The 18,641-nt window shown below is 43.6% G+C and overlaps 5 protein-coding genes and 1 long non-coding RNA gene across 11 annotated transcripts in view; 2 read left to right on the top strand and 4 right to left on the bottom strand.

Annotated features, from left to right (window-relative positions):
- Window positions 1-1,710, bottom strand: part of LOC105284266 (LIM/homeobox protein Lhx5) — a 39,046-nt gene extending 37,336 nt beyond the window's left edge. For both annotated transcript variants that reach the window (XM_020033251.2, XM_020033253.2), the window contains exon 1: window positions 1,576-1,710. The gene's annotated coding sequence lies outside the window, so the exon portion shown is untranslated. The remainder of the gene's footprint in view (window positions 1-1,575) is intronic.
- On the top strand, window positions 1,609-2,156 carry LOC105284267. The gene is made up of 2 exons (XR_003407347.1): window positions 1,609-1,749; window positions 1,843-2,156. It is a non-coding gene; the product is annotated as an uncharacterized LOC105284267 (long non-coding RNA).
- An 880-nt stretch (window positions 2,157-3,036) lies between these two features.
- LOC105284268 (mitochondrial fission process protein 1) lies at window positions 3,037-5,256 on the bottom strand. Of its 3 annotated transcripts, none has more exons than XM_020033254.2 (4): window positions 4,621-5,156; window positions 4,313-4,543; window positions 3,981-4,108; window positions 3,037-3,909 (listed from the first exon to the last, which is right to left on the bottom strand). In XM_020033254.2, the coding sequence occupies exons 2-4, from the start codon at window positions 4,365-4,367 to the stop codon at window positions 3,595-3,597; spliced, it is 498 nt and encodes a 165-aa protein (XP_019888813.1). In that variant the 5' UTR covers window positions 4,368-4,543; window positions 4,621-5,156; the 3' UTR covers window positions 3,037-3,594. The 3 variants fall into 3 exon arrangements, with proteins under 3 accessions (XP_019888813.1, XP_026830268.1, XP_026830269.1); XM_026974467.1 differs by lacking the exon at window positions 4,621-5,156 and adding an exon at window positions 5,168-5,256 and having other exon boundaries at window positions 3,039-3,909; XM_026974468.1 differs by lacking the exon at window positions 4,621-5,156 and adding an exon at window positions 5,168-5,254 and having other exon boundaries at window positions 3,039-3,909; window positions 4,313-4,416.
- Window positions 5,257-5,298: 42 nt separating this feature from the next.
- Window positions 5,299-7,313, top strand: LOC105284269 (N-acetylglucosaminyl-phosphatidylinositol de-N-acetylase). Its single transcript, XM_011347639.3, has 5 exons — window positions 5,299-5,775; window positions 5,924-6,005; window positions 6,228-6,424; window positions 6,503-6,633; window positions 6,731-7,313. Exons 1-5 carry the CDS (start codon window positions 5,457-5,459, stop codon window positions 6,863-6,865), a joined length of 864 nt encoding a protein of 287 aa, XP_011345941.1. The 5' UTR covers window positions 5,299-5,456; the 3' UTR covers window positions 6,866-7,313.
- Window positions 7,052-11,981, bottom strand: LOC105284270 (neuronal membrane glycoprotein M6-b). 2 transcript variants are annotated; one of them, XM_011347641.3, is made up of 5 exons: window positions 11,858-11,981; window positions 10,566-10,702; window positions 10,312-10,494; window positions 10,069-10,219; window positions 7,052-9,116 (listed from the first exon to the last, which is right to left on the bottom strand). In XM_011347641.3, the coding sequence occupies exons 1-5, from the start codon at window positions 11,859-11,861 to the stop codon at window positions 8,812-8,814; spliced, it is 780 nt and encodes a 259-aa protein (XP_011345943.1). In that variant the 5' UTR covers window positions 11,862-11,981; the 3' UTR covers window positions 7,052-8,811. The 2 variants fall into 2 exon arrangements, with proteins under 2 accessions (XP_011345943.1, XP_011345942.1); XM_011347640.3 differs by lacking the exon at window positions 11,858-11,981 and adding an exon at window positions 11,020-11,152.
- Window positions 11,982-13,331: 1,350 nt separating this feature from the next.
- LOC105284265 (serine/threonine-protein kinase PLK4) lies at window positions 13,332-18,001 on the bottom strand. Of its 2 annotated transcripts, XR_894842.3 has the most exons (12): window positions 17,795-18,001; window positions 17,614-17,709; window positions 17,049-17,262; window positions 16,855-16,967; window positions 16,663-16,755; window positions 16,297-16,578; window positions 15,647-16,192; window positions 15,080-15,382; window positions 14,512-14,793; window positions 14,240-14,425; window positions 13,917-14,157; window positions 13,332-13,702 (listed from the first exon to the last, which is right to left on the bottom strand). XR_894842.3 is itself a non-coding variant. In XM_011347633.2 (11 exons), the coding sequence occupies exons 1-11, from the start codon at window positions 17,846-17,848 to the stop codon at window positions 13,984-13,986; spliced, it is 2,343 nt and encodes a 780-aa protein (XP_011345935.2). In that variant the 5' UTR covers window positions 17,849-18,001; the 3' UTR covers window positions 13,335-13,983. The 2 variants fall into 2 exon arrangements, 1 of the variants encoding a protein (XP_011345935.2); XM_011347633.2 differs by having other exon boundaries at window positions 13,335-14,157.
- Window positions 18,002-18,641: the final 640 nt, after the last annotated feature.

The following is an 18,641-nucleotide window of genomic DNA, read 5'->3' as shown; positions in this document are numbered from 1 at the left end:
TTGAAAAGTTTCATTCACACACACACACACACACGAACACACACACATACGCATTTATCGCACTTTCGCACGATTCTCCGTCGATTCTTATACAATTTGTCCATTACGGCGATAAACGGGTGCGCCGCGACGGGCCAAGGATTAATACCATTTAACGGCCGAGCAATTAATATTCAAGATACAGGGGAAAAAGGATAGCGCGCGCGACGGAAGTAGAAGCAGCGTGTATTCGACCGCCCGGCAAGCGTGGCCGCGGCCGCGGCCGCTTCTAAGACGCGGCTATAACTGGCTATTTATTGCGGGGATTATCACGGGCTTCTGTCTATTCGACGATATTTACGGTCGCCGGTGCTCCGGCTTGCGGGCGCGAGATCGGGTATATCGGCGCCGTAAGGAGGCGAGCGAGTAAGAGTGAACGAACGAACGACTTCATTGCAATTGCGCGCCCCGAGGGTATTATGGTTACTCGCGCGCGCGCCCGCGGCGGCGGCGGCGGTGGCGGGTATTTATAGTAAGGGCTGCGTTATTAGCGCGGTTAAAACTTTACGGCTAGAGCTAGCTGCCTCATTTACGGCCGAACGGCGCCCGTAATCGCATAGTTAGAATTATACGATTACGAGCCGGCTCGGTATATATTATCGCCGATGGCCATTGAAATTCTTTACGCGCTCGCGCGCGAGAGGCACGTCGCGAGCGAGAAGGCTACAAGAGGATGGAGAGACAGAGAAGGTGGTTAATTATTAATTATCGAACTCGCAACGCGTCGTTAGGAGCCGGGCAAGTAGCTCGGCTGCGCACGTGCGTTCCGCGTTCAGCATTGCGCTAAATTCGCGCGCACTCTTGATGTCACATGTGCGAAATATGATGATTCTCTATTAAAAATGAATGAAACGGATGTTTAACGAATAGAAAATTGCTTGTGTGTTTCATCCGACAAAACGAGAATTTTTAATCCCGATAAATTAATTTTGCTAATCCCGAAATGGCTTGAGAGAACCATGGATCCTCTAATGCACTAATCACAAATTGCACATTTTCCTTTTAGGTTTTTGTTTTATCGTTCTTTTTTATAGTACATATCTGCGCAATGTATTATTAAAGAATGGGAATCGTATAACGTAAGATGAGAAAATATCGTACAGAATCGAAATACATGGTATTTAATGGATGAAATGATGTTTATATAATCGAAATAAATACGGCGCGATACGTGTGTTTGAAAATATCAAAGGGTCCAATGTGTACCGTGCTAAATACACGCTCGTTACGTAAATGCAGATTTTGCAGAAAATCAGGGAATAAACGCGTAGCGGAACGTCGATCAACGCGCGATACTCCGTGCTTCACAATTTCATATTAATAAAATACTCCGTCGCGTCAAGACGCGACGATTTTGCGACGTAACGGTTGCTCTACATATTCCACAAGGAATTTCGAAGACTATTTCTGCGTACGCATTCTTGCGGCTCTCTGAATTATTCGTGAAAATTGCTGCTGAGACTTCCCGTGTTTCAGGTTTTCGAGGCACGTTCGATCGTATCTTATCAACGAAGATGAAGGAAGCGTAACACTCACGTCATCCTAACGTGTGTTTATGGAAAGGCGCAGGCACATCATCCTCGCGGAAGCAGTCTGCCCTCCCTCATCGCGGTCGTAGGGCGTCGGCAAATTGCGCGGAGGATCCTCCAGCCGCTTCCGGCGAGTTACACTTCCGGCAAGGACCGCAGCGGTGTTTCCGCCAACGAAGAAGTACGATCATTTCTTCTTCTCGTTGACTGACGCGACGGCGATTGCACGTACCTGCAACCAAAAAAAAAGAAAAATATATATTATATGTCACAGGTGTGACAGGCTATTCGCTCCTCCGCAATATCATTCCTTTGTTCTACGGCTGACACGGCAAGGACGATAAATGCACCGACTGAGACTCGCGGAAGCACGCGTCATCGGCCTAGGATCATGAAGGATGCACCGGCCTTTCTAATTTTCCTAGTCGCAAAGTAATCCCGGCGGCATACAATTTTGCATTTTTCTTTTTTATGCGAGAAAGGACCTTGATACCTTTTTATGGAAATAAAAATTTTGTAAAGTTTATTTCTGTAATATACGCATGCAAGAATTATGATGCGTCTCAATAAATAAATGTGTTAAAACGATATATGTATTGGATATTTTACAAACCTCTCATTAATATAAAAAAAACATTCTTAAAAGATTATAACATGAGAAAATTTAAGCTTTTATGGAAGAAGTGCCGATTTTTCATTCCACAAACTGGTAATTCAATTTCGCGAAGTGCATATATATATCAATCATATTTAAATCACCTATTTTCCTTCCAGTGGGAAATTCATGACGTTATCTTGACTATCTAACAAGCTGCATTCTGCGAAAACACGTTAGTCGGCTCCATTGATGTCTTAATGGGGGAACTCGTTTAAGTCGCTGGTAAAAATACGTATATCGATTACAATCGCGTTTATCACGAGCGCGGATTTTAGATTTCGCCGCGATAGCAAGAGGAAAATTGTGCGGTACGGTAGATAATATCAGCGCTACTTGCGTATAATTACAACTCCGCAGCGTGACGCGATATTACTTTTTTGTACGATACATTTTCATGAAATGGGTGTTACCCATTACGTCGCACAGTTATTAACCGCCCAGAGAACCTTTCGCCGTGTCCGACTACTCCTTGCGAAACTATTTTTTCGTTTCGCGGAGCCGTCTAAATTCCTCCGATAGCGCGGTGAAAAATTTATTTTCACCAGCAATTTTAATATTAACAATTCTCTAATATAAATACATTTAATATTTAATATCACCAGTAAATCAGCAATTTATTTTTTCTTCCACTAATTAATTTTATCAAGAAACACATATAAATCGCGCATACTTTCCATTTAATTTACTGATAAAAAGTGAAGTTGATACATTGTAGAAAATATTAAATCGTGAGCAGGTAAGTGCGACGCAATGATCAAGTAGACTCGAATGGAAGATGACCGCATATGGTCGGACAACTAGAGGGTAACGTAGGACTGTAGAATCAATAACTTTATTCAACAGCTTAACAATCGCGGCGCGAAGGCCAGCGCATTCGAAACCTTAATGCACATACAGCTGCACAATATGTACACCGTAACAAAAATATTTATAACATTTTTGGAATTAACAATAAGAAATATCCTAAGTGCATTGTTGTACTATTGTAGCATTTATCAGGCAGTAATATTTCACACTTTACTAACCAGGAGAGGTCGCAGGCCAGCCTCTTATATTCCTCTGGAATGTTTCGGCAAATTTTTTGATTTCACAGTGAGCTCTTTTTTAATTTACGTAATATATAATTGTATATATGTAGCAGTAATGTTTATATATTATGGAATATAATATAGAACTTTCATAAATCTGGTCATTATCCGTACTTACTTAGATGGATAAGTTTCGTGAAAAATGTGTAACTGTTCGTTAACGAGCAAGGCCTGTTTTCTTATTTCATTAAAAATGAGGTAAGTCTTCCTGTATTCAATAATCGTTTGCTCAAGCGTGACCTCTCTCGGGTGAACTATAATTTCAATGAGCTAAGCTTCACTACTCGTGCTTCACGCCACATAAAGGTGCTTTCGGATGGTATCCCGTCCACTTCCTGTACGTAAAGTCCATCGCTTCTTCCACGGCGTGGTCGATGGGGTGTATTATGAAAGGTATGGACGCCAGACCTACCAATGTGGAGACCCAAGGCTGTTTTAGGACCGCCCTCGTGCTTCTTTTCTGTGCAAATTGAACGGCCGCGCAAATCCTGTTTATTGTAAAGCCGGGAACTATTATGGACGCAAACGCTTGCCATATGAGGGTATCCGACGTGGACAGGAGAACGTTCTTAGTCCTTTGTGGAGTAGTGTCTACCTGTAAAAATCAAAATTTTAATTGCCTCTTTTGATGATTGTTTTTAATTGTATTCGAGATCTGTGTCATACTTGGTAGACTTTTGCACCCTTGTGCACCGTATCGGCGAGAACGTAACCGCTTGACAACGCATAGCTCGACCATACGATAGATTTCGGCACCAGGCTTCTGAACGCCTCCCCAACCTCGTTTGCATAACCTAAAAAGGCAAAATTGTTTCGCCAATTTATATAAAAATTTGCTCTTAACACATTATTTAATTAGGCTATAATTTTTAATAGTTGTATCATCTTGAAACTGATTTGTACACAGTGGTTTTGTGATAAAATACGGGACTTGTGTAAAATACGGAAGCATGACAGAAACTTTCAGTAACAGCGCTTAATAAACTATTTATAATTACCTAAATATCTCACATATGTGTCTCGATACAGATCCACTTCTTCCTGATTTTTCATCTTGTCAGAATCTCCAATTTTCCGACTACCTTACGCACGATGACATAACCTATGGCAGTTTGTCAGAATGACACTTCGCGATGTTCAATGACAGAACAATTTTCGGGATGCATGACGTAGAGATATGTTATCGATGCAAATTTTGCTTTCTTATATTTCCAAAAATTTAGAAATTCCTAAAAATAATTTATATATCGAACGTAAAATTAGATAGAAAAAAAGAAATATATTATTGCACAACGAAATTGTTTACACAAAAAGATCCGGCCTAGGGAATTTTATGAGTCGATAACTTGGCAGTCGCACTTCGATAGATTATCGATTCACATCGATTTTCAAATTGCTGAGTTCATTTCAAATTCGCCCAACTTCAGCGGAAATCAGAAATTAAATTATTCAATGTTTTAATATTTCACGCATTATCATACAGCTAATCTCTTTTATCATTGTATAATATATGCATGCACATATACGTGCATTTGTAAACTGTATAATACATTTATCCATAAGCAATGATTCATAACATGTAATAACCTCAATTATTTGTGGTACACACATGAGATAACTTGTTAAAACGCAAGGTTATGACGCTATAAAGACACAATAGTTATAATAATAATCACACAATCAAACGAAAATTAACGGAGCAACGTACAAATGACCAAAATCATCATTCGGAGGTCGGCAAATGTTACATTTGACATAGCCGTTTATTACCTCGTGTACATTACAATATGCACACATTACCCGCATCTTTCTCAGTCATCTCATATTTATTTATCATTTTCTCTTTCTCTTACCACAAATATATCTCTCGATTCCTTTCCTCGTGCTTCACATCGCGCGCAAAACCACGGAGACACGTATGCTGTGCTCCAAACGCTCGGAATGGCGTCTGCTCCGATCGTTCATTCGGCAGGAGCGACATAACCTCGAAATCTAGCTAGCGCGCGATGACAGGAACGCGCGGTCTCGCTCGCGGGCGATAACGATCGCCGTTATCGGCGGCATGACGGATCCGCGATAAGGCTCATCGTCGGTGAACGCGTTACGCGTCGTCGTCGTCGAGTACGCGGGAGGGACGACACGATGATGATGACCGAGTTGGAGCACGCGAGGCAGTACCTCAGTCTGCAGATCAATGAAGTTGTCTGCTGGTGGTGGTGCTACATCAGGGAGATCTCGTGGCAGCTGTTGATCGCCCTGGTGGCGTACCTCTGCGTGTGCGTCTTCCTCTATGCAGTCCTGAAGAGAGTGGGCCACGCTGCCTGGCAGCTACCGGGCCCACCCGGCAGGCTTCTTCTAGTCACCGCTCACCCGGACGACGAGGTGATGTTCTTCGGTCCGCTGGTCTATTGGCTCGCGCGTTCCAAGGCCAGCGAAGTCTACCTGCTGTGCTTATCCATGGGTACATGTCTCGTTATTACTAGCGTACCGGCTACCTGTTCTAAGATCGCTCGCCTGACCATCCGGAGAGTGCCGACAGGAGCTACTAATAAGCTAAAACCGTCTACGGCCAATGCTGTGTCTATTGAGGTTCACCAGTGTGCTTGCAGGTGGGGACAGAAGGAGAATAGACGAGCTGTGGGCATGTACGAGGGTGCTGGGCATCCCAGCAGCCAATGTAACGATTATTATGTGAGTGTACCCTCGGTCGTCGCTCGCGAGCACTCGAATTGTTCAGTATCTGATGTCACGGCACCTCTGCTCTGCTTGCATGTTTAATGCTGAACGTCAATCACAATCTTCTCGAGCTGGAACTTGGACGGTTTCATTCAGCACTAAATATGCGGCGGTAGCATGAGACAAGGCAGGGAAATATTCAGCCCTCGAATGATAGTCGAACGAACGAATGCGCAGGAGTAGCGAGCTGCCGGATGATCAAGGCGTACAGTGGCCGACGGATGTGGTGGCCGAGAGCATTTTGCAATACGTAGAAATGTACAGGATCAACGCCGTGGTGACGTTCGACAAGCACGGCGTGAGCCGGCACAAGAACCACATCTCCCTGTACTTCGCGATCGCCGCACTGTGCATCGAGAAAAAAGTACCTCCTTGTCGGTATTTCGCTTCCCTTGACCTTGGTGTTGAAGCCAGACCGACCTGATCGATCTGACCGTTGCGTCGTGTTCCAGATTGTAAGCTGTACGTGTTAGAGTCGGTCAACGTAATCAGGAAGTACATCCAGCTTTTAGATCTGCCCATCAGTCTCCTCTCAGCCTCGTACTGGTATCTGGTGACGTACGAGCAGAGGCGAACGATCAAGGTAAATCGAGCGATCTAGTCTCATCCGTGAGAAATTGTTGTCGTGCTTGCAGAGTTTCTTCACTCTTTAACGTCGCTCTCTCTCTCTTAATTTGCAGGGTGCTATGGTCGCGCACAAGTCCCAATACGTCTGGTTCCGCAAGTTGTACATGGTCTTCTCGCGATATACGTTTATCAATACCCTCCAAGAAGTCAGCGCCCTCGACCTGGAGCTGGACCTTCAGTTCGACTGAGAAGCCGCGAGACGCGCAAAAAAACGAAGAGCTGTACAAAATGTGTAAATGCGTTCGTTGTACATACTTTGTCTACTGTACATTACGAGTGAGGAAGAAATGAGAATTACATAGAAAAAGGAAAGGATATGTACAGACACGAAGACACACACACACACACACACACACACGCAGGAACGTACCTCAAGCGGGAAATATTTTTTTATTCATTAATATATAATAGAATATACATCGCAATTAAATATTTTCCGAACGAGAACACGGCCTTTAGGCCGTAACAATAAATCAGTTTTCCTTCTTAAAATAAAAAAATACATGCTGTGTGCCGTTCTATCCTCTTCTATTGTATACCTTCATACTGCGTACGAATTCAAGTGTCAAAAAATTGTCATTTGATATGTACTCGTCAGGTGTGTATTATAATAAAGTAATCTACAGCTATCATAAACGAAAGGCCGTAGTTTTAATTTAAAATTCGTATAATGTGCGGTTCCTTAGCAGCCAGTCGCGTGTCTCGCGTAAATCGGCCGTCATTGTCAAATGATTTGAGCAAGTAACGGTTGTACCGAAATTTTTTCGTTCGTATCTGAACACATTGACGTATGATATATGTAAATCAGACTTTTCTTCGAGCCAAAAGTTTCGTTTTAGTTCGTTTTTGGCACAAAAATGTGCATAGAAGAATTCCACTTGTCCGCAATATTTAATAGCAGAATTTGTTTTACACTTCGGAAAAATATATTGCTCTGTTCGCAACAAGTCAATATCATATATATATATATATATATATATGTATGCAAATAGTAAAGAATCTACGAATATAGATATCCTCCCACGTGTGCACAATGTTACAACAATTTTGCAACATTTAATTCTCAGGGAAAATTGCGTAAATATGAAAAGTGAGCTCCTTCCTTACGATTGCACAAATAACGTAATCATATCAAGTGCAAGTATGCTGGGAAAATATATTTGATGAAAGTTTATCAATTAATTAATAATTATATATAACTGTTATGCTTGTATAATCGATGTGTAATCATAATTATTTCGATTTTCAATTAAAAGAGCACTGTAGCGAATAATTGCCCCCTTTGCATTATCGTTCGATCAGATTCCGTTTTTCCCAACATGCTTCTCAACATATTTGGAATGTAACGAAAATATATGCTTCACTAGTCATCTACTGCGTAAACGTACGTGTATAAAAAAAAGAGAAATCTCGTAAAAACATCTCTGAAGATATCGCGAAAGTGCGCGCATTCTGAAAGAACGATCGATCTTAAATACCTTAAATTAAACATTAGACCGACGAATTATCTCTAGTATTTCACGAATACATGCATAATACTATTATGCGACGCGTGTCACGTTTTTGCATGCGTGCGTACGTCAAAATGAAATGCAACGATATAAAACTCGAACATAAAAACAAAAGATCCCCACGTGCTCGATCTTGCACGTCTCGAATACGCGAATACGTCAGGTTCCAGGTATCTTTGACCTATCCTCACGGATACGAGTGAGACCGTGAGACGCGCGCGCGCGCAATTTATCCTGGATCGTGACTCAAACTCAGCACGGATCAATGCGACTTACTTAATTGGTCCAGACTTGGAAACGAAATTTATCAGAACCATCAGAATGTACTCTAATAATAAACTCTCCTTTAGGTCTCTCTCAAAAATAAAATAAACGCTTACGTACACGACAGTCGCAGATAAAATGGACGGCATAGAGTTGGTTCCCGCAAGATCCTCGTATCAGTAGACCACCGTGACAAGCAGAATACCGAATTTCAGGTGTACAGAGAGAGGAAGATATTGTACCCGGAAGAGATTTCCAATTGGGCGTAAGGTTCGTTCCACGTGTCCTGGAAGGCTGAGGGTGGACCGTGGGGGGACTCCTTACAGGGGATTCATGGCGAAGATCTCGCGGGCTGTATCCTAGAACCTGTCCTTGCCGCGATGGGAGCCCATTCCCGGCTGAGGAGAGTCCGGATCGGCCGCGTCCTGTAGGTATTGCAGCTCCTGCAATTCCTGGAATTTCTCGTGGTCCCGTATATGCGCGTAATTGGCGGACAAGCACATCAGATAGTGTATCAAACTTAGGATGACCAGCAGGGCCCCTATAGTCGCCAGAATGAACATCACTTCAGCCTTCTCCACGAAATCCTTGCAGAAGAGCTTGACTTCCTGTGCCCCGCACACCTCCAGGTCTTGAGGCCGAGTGTTGTTTGGGAACAGAAAACCTTAAAATGCACGAAATTACGAATGGTATCCATTATCCATATTTTTAGCCTATAAATGCTAAACAATTAATATTTAATATAGAGATATTAGGATTAAGTAGTCAATCTTATCTCATAGTTTTGGAAAAAAAAGAAGAGAACATTCGTAGAGACTTAAATAAGATTCCGGTCACAATGCATTTATATAGGTGAGGCACCTAAAACAGGCCACCTGAATATCTCGGCTGTTATTGGTGATAGAAAAAAATGTGTCAGACCAAACTTGCATGGTTTTGAGGGACACATAATTTGTTCTAAATAATTTTTTATTAGGTGGACGCGTAAAGATAATATGAAGGTCAACTTCGTTTTTTTAAATGGTATGATATGTTTTTTTACGTACCATCTAGTAGAGCGTTTGAAGATGCGCACATTGATCTACAGGTTAAAATCATTCAAGGTCACTGAAGGCTAAAATTTCTAAGTGCTAGAACTTTTTCATTTTTGAGTTTACGGTATTTTCAATAGCAGAGAACTCTAGGCAATATAAAAAATAATAATAACAACAACTCAGAACTTCGCGGAAAAAGAAAAAATTTCTAAGGGCTAGAACTTTTTCATTTCTGAGTTTACAGTATTTTTAATAGCAGAGAACTCTAGGCAATATAAGTAAATTATTTTCCCTTGCAGTTGGCCTTCAGTGACCTTGAATGATTTTGACCCGTAGATCAATGTGCGCATCTTCAAACGCTCTACTAGATGGTACGTAAAAAAAACATCATACCATTTAAAAAAACGAAGTTGATCTCTACGCGTCCACCTAATAAAAAACTATTTAGAACAAATTATGTGTCCCTCGAAACCATGCAAGTTTGGTCTGACACATTTTTTTCTATCACCAATAACAGCCGAGATATTCAGGTGGCCTGTTTTAGGTGCCTCACCCTATATATACAAATTTGTATAAACTTACCAAACTGAGTGAAATTAATGCAGTCGTCAAGAGATATGACACGCGGGTTGTTGCACAGGCCCCAGAATATGGTGAATATCAGTGTGGTGACAATCAGGAATGCGAATATCAGAAGCCAAGCTATCTGGAGTATGTAGATGATGGTCATGAACTAAAAAGTGAAAACAATACACGTTACAATGTCCAGAAGCATTTTTAAATCGGTACAAAATTTTGTCTTTTTACAGGGTTTTAAACACTCACAACAGCACAGGAGATGCGTCCGCCCACTCTGGATCTCCACGCACGATAGACCTTGTGCCTCGTAGCACCAGTTGCGAGACAACCAACGCACAAGATCATGAATCCCAAAGCTGCCATGCAGGCGCCGATCGACGCGAATATCAGCTGCACGGCTTCCAACCATCCGAGATGGAGATGGAACACCTTAATAAATTTTACAAATTGATAAATAAATTTTACAAATATATATTAACACGTCGACGAGATTGATTTACCTGGTCCATCATAAGAGCAGACAACGTTGCACCCTTGTACATGGTACCACAGAATATCCCAACTCCCAGGCAACACATTATGGTTGCTATGAGAGTCGCGTATGGCACTCTGGCCATACAGTCGTTGCACATGTTCCCTGAACAAGAAAATCTCTTGTTATTTTCATCCCTTGCTACTGAAGAGTATTGTCGCTCTAATGTAGTTAAACCAATTGGAATAAAATCGTGCTTCAATTAAATTCGCAATTTAATTACTGGCAGAATTGTAAATTATACACATTTAGATACATGAAAAACACGTTATTTGGAATAAACTACAACGGAATTCATCACAATCAAGCATAATGTAGTGTCTTCACATAATGCGTTTGTCTAAATTGATTAGAATGCAATGTGGCAATATTTCCATTACTTATCACCACATATTGTGATATCCCCTGTCAGAGGCACTCACTGTAAGTTCGCTCCTCCGTATCAAGACCGTGGAGACTACGTTCAGAAAACCTGTCTACGCTGCCACTGCTCGCAAACTTGCCACGCAACGGCATGCTTTCCCTGACTCGTCGCATTTCGCGCAATCTCACCATTTTTACGCGAATCACGTTACGAGCGACAAAAATGAACTGTAGGAAATAACAAAAAGGAAACAGAAGAGGAACGCGCGACGATGCACGGCACGCGCCCGATGCGAGCGTCTGTAAATGACTAAACCGATCAACGCCGATGACTAATCACTTATCTGCGGTTCCGTCAGATAACGCGAGACCTACTACATATACACTCGTATACTAATCTTAAGTTCATTCAGGAAATTGGCGCGAACGTAAACGCGCCGTCGTGCGTCGCGCGTGCCCGCCCCGCGACGTTCCTCGACGCGAGTAATTGCGTTTATTATTGTCGACGTCCATAATTGGGCCCTCATCGCTGACAGTTATCTTCCTGTCAATAAACACCCTGCGAATCCCTTCTCCATCCTTTCTCCGTCGATCCTCGTTTCAAACTGTTCACGGTCCATGCGAAATCGAACCACGAAATTATATAAATCAAACCCGTTAAAACATTGCCAAAACATTGCCAAAACATTGCGCGTTAGGACATTGCTCCGATTAATGTTTACGACCGTATGGGTCGCCTAACTGTCGCCAGCCTAACCGTTGACAGCCGTTGCTTTTCCCCGGACGATAAATCCGAGACATCGATCAGTCGTCGATGCAGTCGCGTTATCAGTTCACGACGGAAATGCGACGGAAGAACCGCGGGAAATTCGGAAAATCATCAGACTCGAGACTCACCCATCTTCGAAGTTGCTCCGCGTCGCTGTCGCTGCTTGAGGTTAGGTGCGCACGCAAGGGAGAAAGGGGACTGCGCCCGTCCGCATCGCGCAATCCGCCATTACCTGCCGCACGGACACGCACTCGTACGTCCCTCGTCAATTATCGCGGCCAATTGCTCGTTACACAGCCGCGCCAGGGAAGGCCGCACCATTGAGATCTCAACTGCTGATCGTCACGAGAGAGAACGGAGGATTCCTCGAGCTCCCGGAGACTGACAGATGCAATTATTAGATTCGTTCGAGGGAAAAGCTCGGCAATCTCGCGTCGGGTTGTCTCCGACCATCTCCGACGTTGGCATCAAGACGCGTCGGTTAACGCGGCGGACTTCGCGGCAGTGAAGAACGACGTCGCGCGTGCCTCTGCCCGAGGGGCGCTGAAACGATTACTCGAGCTGGAGAGCGGTTCGAGATACTCTCAATTAAACGAGACACGGGACTGCGCGGAGGATAAAGGATAAAGGACGGAAGGGCATCGCGGAGGACATGGACGCGACAAAGGAGCCGGGGCTTCGCCTTCGCCGCACGAGCTCCGTCCCGAGGCCCAGCGGGGAGATCATCATCGTGGAGACGACCAACGGGAAGATGTGCATGGGCTTCTACTGTGACTCGGACGCGTCACACAATCTCTATCTCACGCACGTGACCATCTTCTCGAACGACGGCAGGTCTCGCCGCCAGCTCCGGCGATGCTGGATCAAGAGTCACATGATACGCGACATTTGTATCATAGACTCGAACGAGAACGCGGCGGGCAGGCTGAGGGAAGGCAAGGTCACGGACGAGCATCGCGGGGACGTGTACGCGAGCGAGGAAACGTGGAACAATCGAGCGGAAGCGGAGAAGCGATGCGAGGACGGTGCGACTCGTCGTCACGAGGACGCTGTTACGTTATCGAGCCCCGAGTGCAGCGTGAACCTCGCGCGAGTCACGTGCGACAGGGAAGAGTCTTGGGGGAACGACGATGAACAATGGGACGTCATCGATGACTCCTCGGAGCGCGCGTGCGACATGGACGGACGCACGGAGACGACGCTCTGCTGTACCGGAGTACACGTCTGGAGGCACATCACGCCCGGTGGGAAGTCCTGGGACGCGCACACGGTGGACAGCATCAGTGACGTGGACGTGATGAAGGCCGCTACGGATGTGCATTGGGGCAACAGAATCATCGCGAGGAACAGCAAGGCGTGTCACAGTTAACGCGCTCCTCTCTCGCATGGAGTGGGGTCGACGGGAATGATGATGACGAGTGGCCGTGACCGCGATCTGTTCGGAGAGCTACGAACGCGCCTCTCTTCGATTGATTCTCCGGAAGAAAGTGATGAGGAGGATGAGGTTAGCACGTTCCCGCGGCTCTTAAAATTCGAACGAGATATAGTAGAATATGAAGTAATAAAAAAAAACTCTGTGACAAATACAGATCTCCTATTTTTATAGAAATATTTTATTATGCGAACTTTTTATTATGAACTATTCCCTTATCTCATAATGGCGTAATAAAGCGGATGATAATAATAATGATAAATTAGAAATAATGTAATTTCTCGATCGATATAAAAGTAATAAATATACCTGTATATACGTACATAGCTCGTTACTTTCAGTGGAGTATTATTGTTCCCTAGATTCCTCTGTACAGTATTCGTAATGGAAACGCCCGCGCGTTCTCAATTATTCCATTCTCACAAAAATTATTTACCTGTCCTCTATCTACAGAAAATTATTGCTCTCTTCCACTGTAAAGCTGTCAGGCCTCCTTACATTTAACATTCGTCAAATTGTTTTCAGGCTCGACAACATTTCTCTAGAGAGAAATATTGAGATACATTCAGATATAAATATCCGTGACCAGTAACAATAATAACGTGAGCTATGAGAGTAGCGAAGATAAAAGTATCATCAGCGATTCTCTTTATTATTGTATACTTAGAAAAAATATATATTATTATAGACTATGTTCAAATTTGTATAAGCTATCTATAAATCTATATTAATCTATAAATCTACAGTAAGCTTACGGTCCACGGGCGTGACTCTGTCGATCGTATTATACAAAACATTTGTTGAAAAATATTCGTGCGGAAGCTACCGGATGCCCTTGTGCCTCGGTTCCATGAGATATTTGACAACCATAGGCAACTGGCGGAGCTTCTCCTGAACCGGTATCTCCAGGTTTTGCTGATGGTGCGTGTTGTATCGCACGACGACGCCGTCGTTGCTCTCGTACATGATGCCGCTTCCGTGATTCTGCGGACTCACCTGTAATAAAGCGCTCGCCATTGTCGATTATAAGGAATCGACGAATAATGATTCAATTATTAATTATTGGAACGTGACCTACGGTTAAAGCGGACCCGTCCTTGTAGTCGACTCTGATGTCGCCGGACGACAGTTTCGTAGCGAAGCCGATTCCCGGTACCGCTACCTTGTTCGCGTTATTGCAACTGGAACTGTGCATGGAACTCATCTTGCGCGACCTGGAAGTCACCGTCGAGACGACGGAGCAGGTGGCGTCAAACGAGGGTAACTGAAAAGAGATTCTTTCGTTAATTCAACGAAGAAGCGGATCCGCGCGTTCTCGATAAATCACGACGAGGTTTCTTCGATACTTACAACGGGAGAACCGTTCGTCGTATGCGAGATATTTTCCTTCCCCTGTAAGCAGGAAGCGTCATTCAGGGCTGCACTGGGCCTCCGTCCGATTATCACCGGGAAGCAGGGGTGGCCGGTGGCCGCTTCTAAGGAAGCTAGAGTGGACTCTAGCAGCAGGCAACGCTGGTAGCACTCCGAGTAATGCTCGTAATAAGTTTCGAGGTGCAACGGGAACTCACCCTCGACGAACGTCGCATCGCCGTTGTGGTCGGTGATCCTCACGACGCCGTCGACTCGAACAACCTGCAGCATTTTTTCAAGAGGGAGACACGTGAAGAGGAGAAATAAAGTAAAAACGAAGAAGCCAGATAATTAAATTGCGAAAGATATAGAAATTGTCGATTCTCCAGAATTTTACATAATTTTCTATTTTTCTTATTCCATTTTATTAATAATTTCTGTTCATAATTTATTAATATATCTATTAATAATTTTTATTCCTTTAATAATTTAATTTTACAGTTTTATCTTATTGTTTTATCATTTGTACGATATATGCGTGCCAGATTCGGAGATGAAATTCACGTACCTTTACTCCATTGTAGAAATGCACCTCGCAGTCAGGCTGCGGACCGTTCTCCATGAACAGGCACTTGGAGCGCTGAGTGTATAACGTCAGCTTCGGGGTTTTCGCTCGGACCAACTTCACGAAACGGAACGCGTACATGTACTTTCGGTGATGACACGCCGGCAGATTCTCGTACGAGTAAATGCTGTCGGCGCCTCGACTCGGCAACGGTGGCGGCTGCGGGCCTACCTCCGCCGCGTTCGGTTTGTAGAGAACGATCCGCAGGCCATCGTCCGATATTCGGCAGACCTCGCTGACTTTTTCCTGGAATGTGCAAGTCGCACGATACTGTTACACCGTTGCGTTAATATTCAGTCTTTTATTGTTTATTATATCAATTAATATCATCACATATTTCTTGCATCGATGCATCAATATGTTAGTTGCATCTAATTTACATTTAATTATTTTAATTATTTACATTTAATTTACATCTAAGTTACATTTTTGTATTTTTTTAGAATAAAATAAATTTTATTACTTATTTTCTTACTTATATCACGACTTTTATGATTTCTCTCTACGTACCGTGCCGTTCCTCCGCTTGATAAACTCGATGCAGACCTCTCCGTTGTCCAAAATTGTAAGGATCGCGTTCTTCGTTCGATGCCTCGTCGGTTGCAATCGGTTGGAGTCCAAAGGCGCCACTTGCAACTTCGTGGGTACTTCATTTTTCTCAGCGTTTCTCAGGTTTTCCACGCTCTTCTCTCTTTTCGGTTTGTGTTGCCGCTCGATTACCGGCTTCTGCCTCTCGAAGTCGTCGCACGCATTACGATTGCCATACAGCCCGTTGTAGGAGAAAAGCCTAGCGCGAGGTAACGGCACGTCCATCAACACGGAATCCTCTTTTGTACAATTGTTGGCACATCTCGTTTTGTGATACGAGTGCATCCTCGCAATCGGCTCGGACAGCGCCTCGCTTCTCATGCTGACCAGTGGTACCATCGGCATCGTCGACATCCTTTCCTCCGATCGCGATCGTATCTTCGACCTGCCGTACGACGACAGCGTTCTACCGAGTCCGGAATCCATGATGCCGTTGCTCAGTAGCGCTTGGCTCATACCGTTTCTTTCCTGTGATAACAAATGAAACAGTCGCAGGAATTTATTTAACATTCTCTTGATCGTTATTAATAATAATATGATATATTAATATTCGTAATGAATAATATACTCACGCTATGCAGTCTGTTCTTCTCTACGCTCGCTATGAACGGATGCTTTTGAATGTCCCGCAGGCGTATTCTATCCTTCGGATTCTTCTTCAGCAACTTGTCTATCAGATCCTTCGCATTGTCCGACAAGTGAGGCGGCATCACGTAATCCGCCATGACCACTCTGGTCAAGGTACTCTTGATGGCGTCAGTGTCGAATGGTGGTTTGCCCACCAACAAAGTGTACAACATGCACCCCAAGCTCCACACGTCTGCCTCCGGACCGTGCGATGATCTCGTCGCGACCTGCGAATTCGTGAAGCGAACTCATTGTTACTTCGTGGCACGTTGCAAATTTTTTTAACGAAATTAAAAAAAATTTTAACTTACCTCGGGCGAGATGTAATTCGGTGTGCCGCACATGGTCAAGTGTTTCTCGTCCGGCTTGTTCAGCTGCGTAGCCAATCCGAAATCCGCTATTTTCTGCGAATAAAAATCAAGAAACAAAGAATTTCTATTTTAATTCTAGGAAATAACGAGAAGTCACTTTAAAGTTCCTGAAATGCGTTTATTTTTACGCACCACCTGCATATCCCTGGTCAATAGTAGATTAGATAACGACAGGTCTCGGTGAAGTATTTGGTGAGAGTGAAGATAGAGCAAGCCCTGTACAACTTGCCGGATTATAGGGGCAGCTGCAAGCAGACAGGATTTTGTTACATTTTATTAAATATTTTTTATGTTATCTTTTATATGCAAATGGAATTGTTCTATACCATGATCCTCGGACAGAACTTTGGTACCCTGTGCTTTGAGGAAGCGTTGGAGCTCCCCGTTGTGACACAACTCCAAGACCAGATACACATAGTTTGCATCTTCGAAACACGTATACAATTCCAGGATGGCCGGATGCTTTAACCGCCAGTGTATCTTTACTTCTTGGCTTACCCTATCCGCCATCCCAGCAGCTGCCATCATTTTCTTGTCGATCTAGAGAGACAAGCATGCGTGAAGAAGACACATTTTTATTTTCTGCTTTCAATCTTAATAACTTAAAAAAGAAAACGGTTTCATGATGAGTCTTGCATCCAGAATTCTGATCTTATAAATTTTAGGATATTGGTCCGACTTTGTTTATCCAATATCTCGAATCTCGCACATTGACAGCGAGCTTATGGTCGTATTTTGATCAGAAATTCCGTCCTTAATCGCACATTAAAAGTGCAGCTGCATTATTACAGACGTGCGCTTTGTACGCGTGACAATCAAATGCAAACAGGTGGTCTTCGGGGTGGGGAGCGATCTCTTTTGAATTATATTAAAGATAACCTAACGATTTACCATCTTGATCGCGACTTCTATGCCGCTGCGGAGACATTTCGCTCGGTAGACGCTCCCGTAACCGCCCTTGCCCAGTAGATTCAGCACTTCATATTCCTAGAGCAGGAGGAAAGTGTGTGTTGATTCACGCGTTGCTATGGGTGGCGGCGAGGCGCAAACGGCGAAAATTCAAAAAGCTAACCTCAATCTGCTCCCCGAAGCCGGCCGAGAGCGCCGGCATGACGCGGTGCCTCATGCCGCCCTCGACCGGTCGTCGTCGATCGTCTACAGGCACGATCGGTGATAAAAGCTCTCCCTCAGACGAAAATCACTTGTGACTTGTGCATACATGAATGAAATCTCGCTCGGGAGACTGTAAATACAAACATGACGCCACCCGCCATATGCAAACTGACGCAACCGACGAATCGCGCCCACGCGAGCGAGACAGAAACGGCGATACGAGTGAAGTTAGGTAAACGACAGCTTCACATCTGGAGGACATCTGGGAAAACATCTGGCTGATTCAAATCAGAACTGCCGATAAGAAAGGCAGCATCGTCGGTATGAGAGTAGATTTTGCCATTCTTTAGGGGCTTATCCGTTTCCTTTTTTTCCATAATACTATTTAATTATATATAAAATAAAATAATTACGTGTATCTTTTAAAGATTGGAAATCAGAAAAATTGATGAGAAGAAAGAAAAAAGTGATGGACAACTAAAAAAGGGCATTGTATAAAGACGAGCTTCTTGTTAGCAAAATTATAATTGTTATTGAGAATTTTCATTAGTTCGTCAGAAAACTAGAGAAATTTTGTTGGAAAACTACATTATAAGATTACTTGAAAAATAGTGTAAATTAAAACTTTGTTAAAAACAATTGTTTAGTAAAAAGATATAATTTATCGTTTTATTTTATCGAAATCGAAAATTAATATCGTTACACATAATACATATATCCGTTCGCGAAGTCATTGACGAGCTGCCTCCGATGTTTGCTCCGATCTAAATAAAGATATTTCGCTCCTTTCTCGGTCAAGCCGACAA

This window comes from Ooceraea biroi, chromosome 12 (genome assembly GCF_003672135.1).
Source record: "Ooceraea biroi isolate clonal line C1 chromosome 12, Obir_v5.4, whole genome shotgun sequence".
NCBI classification, from domain to species: Eukaryota; Metazoa; Arthropoda; class Insecta; order Hymenoptera; family Formicidae; genus Ooceraea; species Ooceraea biroi.
The sequence above is the reverse complement of the archived record's forward strand: the minus strand, read 5'-3'. Positions and strand labels throughout refer to the sequence as shown.

Coding starts and splice junctions, on each gene's coding strand:
- LOC105284265 (XM_011347633.2), bottom strand. CDS start 17,848: ATGAGGCACCGCGTCATGCCGGCGCTCTCGGCCGGCTTCGGGGAGCAG. Junction 16,193..16,296: donor AGAAGAACAGACTGCATAGC/GTGAGTATATTA, acceptor TTGTTATCACAG/GAAAGAAACGGTATGAGCCA. Junction 14,794..15,079: donor ATTTCTACAATGGAGTAAAG/GTACGTGAATTT, acceptor AAAATGCTGCAG/GTTGTTCGAGTCGACGGCGT.
- LOC105284268 (XM_026974467.1), bottom strand. CDS start 4,367: ATGAAAAATCAGGAAGAAGTGGATCTGTATCGAGACACATATGTGAGA. Junction 4,109..4,312: donor CACATATGTGAGATATTTAG/GTAATTATAAAT, acceptor TTGCCTTTTTAG/GTTATGCAAACGAGGTTGGG. Junction 3,910..3,980: donor AGGGTGCAAAAGTCTACCAA/GTATGACACAGA, acceptor TGATTTTTACAG/GTAGACACTACTCCACAAAG.
- LOC105284269 (XM_011347639.3), top strand. CDS start 5,457: ATGATGATGACCGAGTTGGAGCACGCGAGGCAGTACCTCAGTCTGCAG. Junction 6,006..6,227: donor GCCAATGTAACGATTATTAT/GTGAGTGTACCC, acceptor ACGAATGCGCAG/GAGTAGCGAGCTGCCGGATG. Junction 6,634..6,730: donor AGCAGAGGCGAACGATCAAG/GTAAATCGAGCG, acceptor CTTAATTTGCAG/GGTGCTATGGTCGCGCACAA.
- LOC105284270 (XM_011347640.3), bottom strand. CDS start 11,152: ATGGTGAGATTGCGCGAAATGCGACGAGTCAGGGAAAGCATGCCGTTG. Junction 10,703..11,019: donor TACGGAGGAGCGAACTTACA/GTGAGTGCCTCT, acceptor TTTCTTGTTCAG/GGAACATGTGCAACGACTGT. Junction 9,117..10,068: donor CATTAATTTCACTCAGTTTG/GTAAGTTTATAC, acceptor GTGCATTTTAAG/GTTTTCTGTTCCCAAACAAC.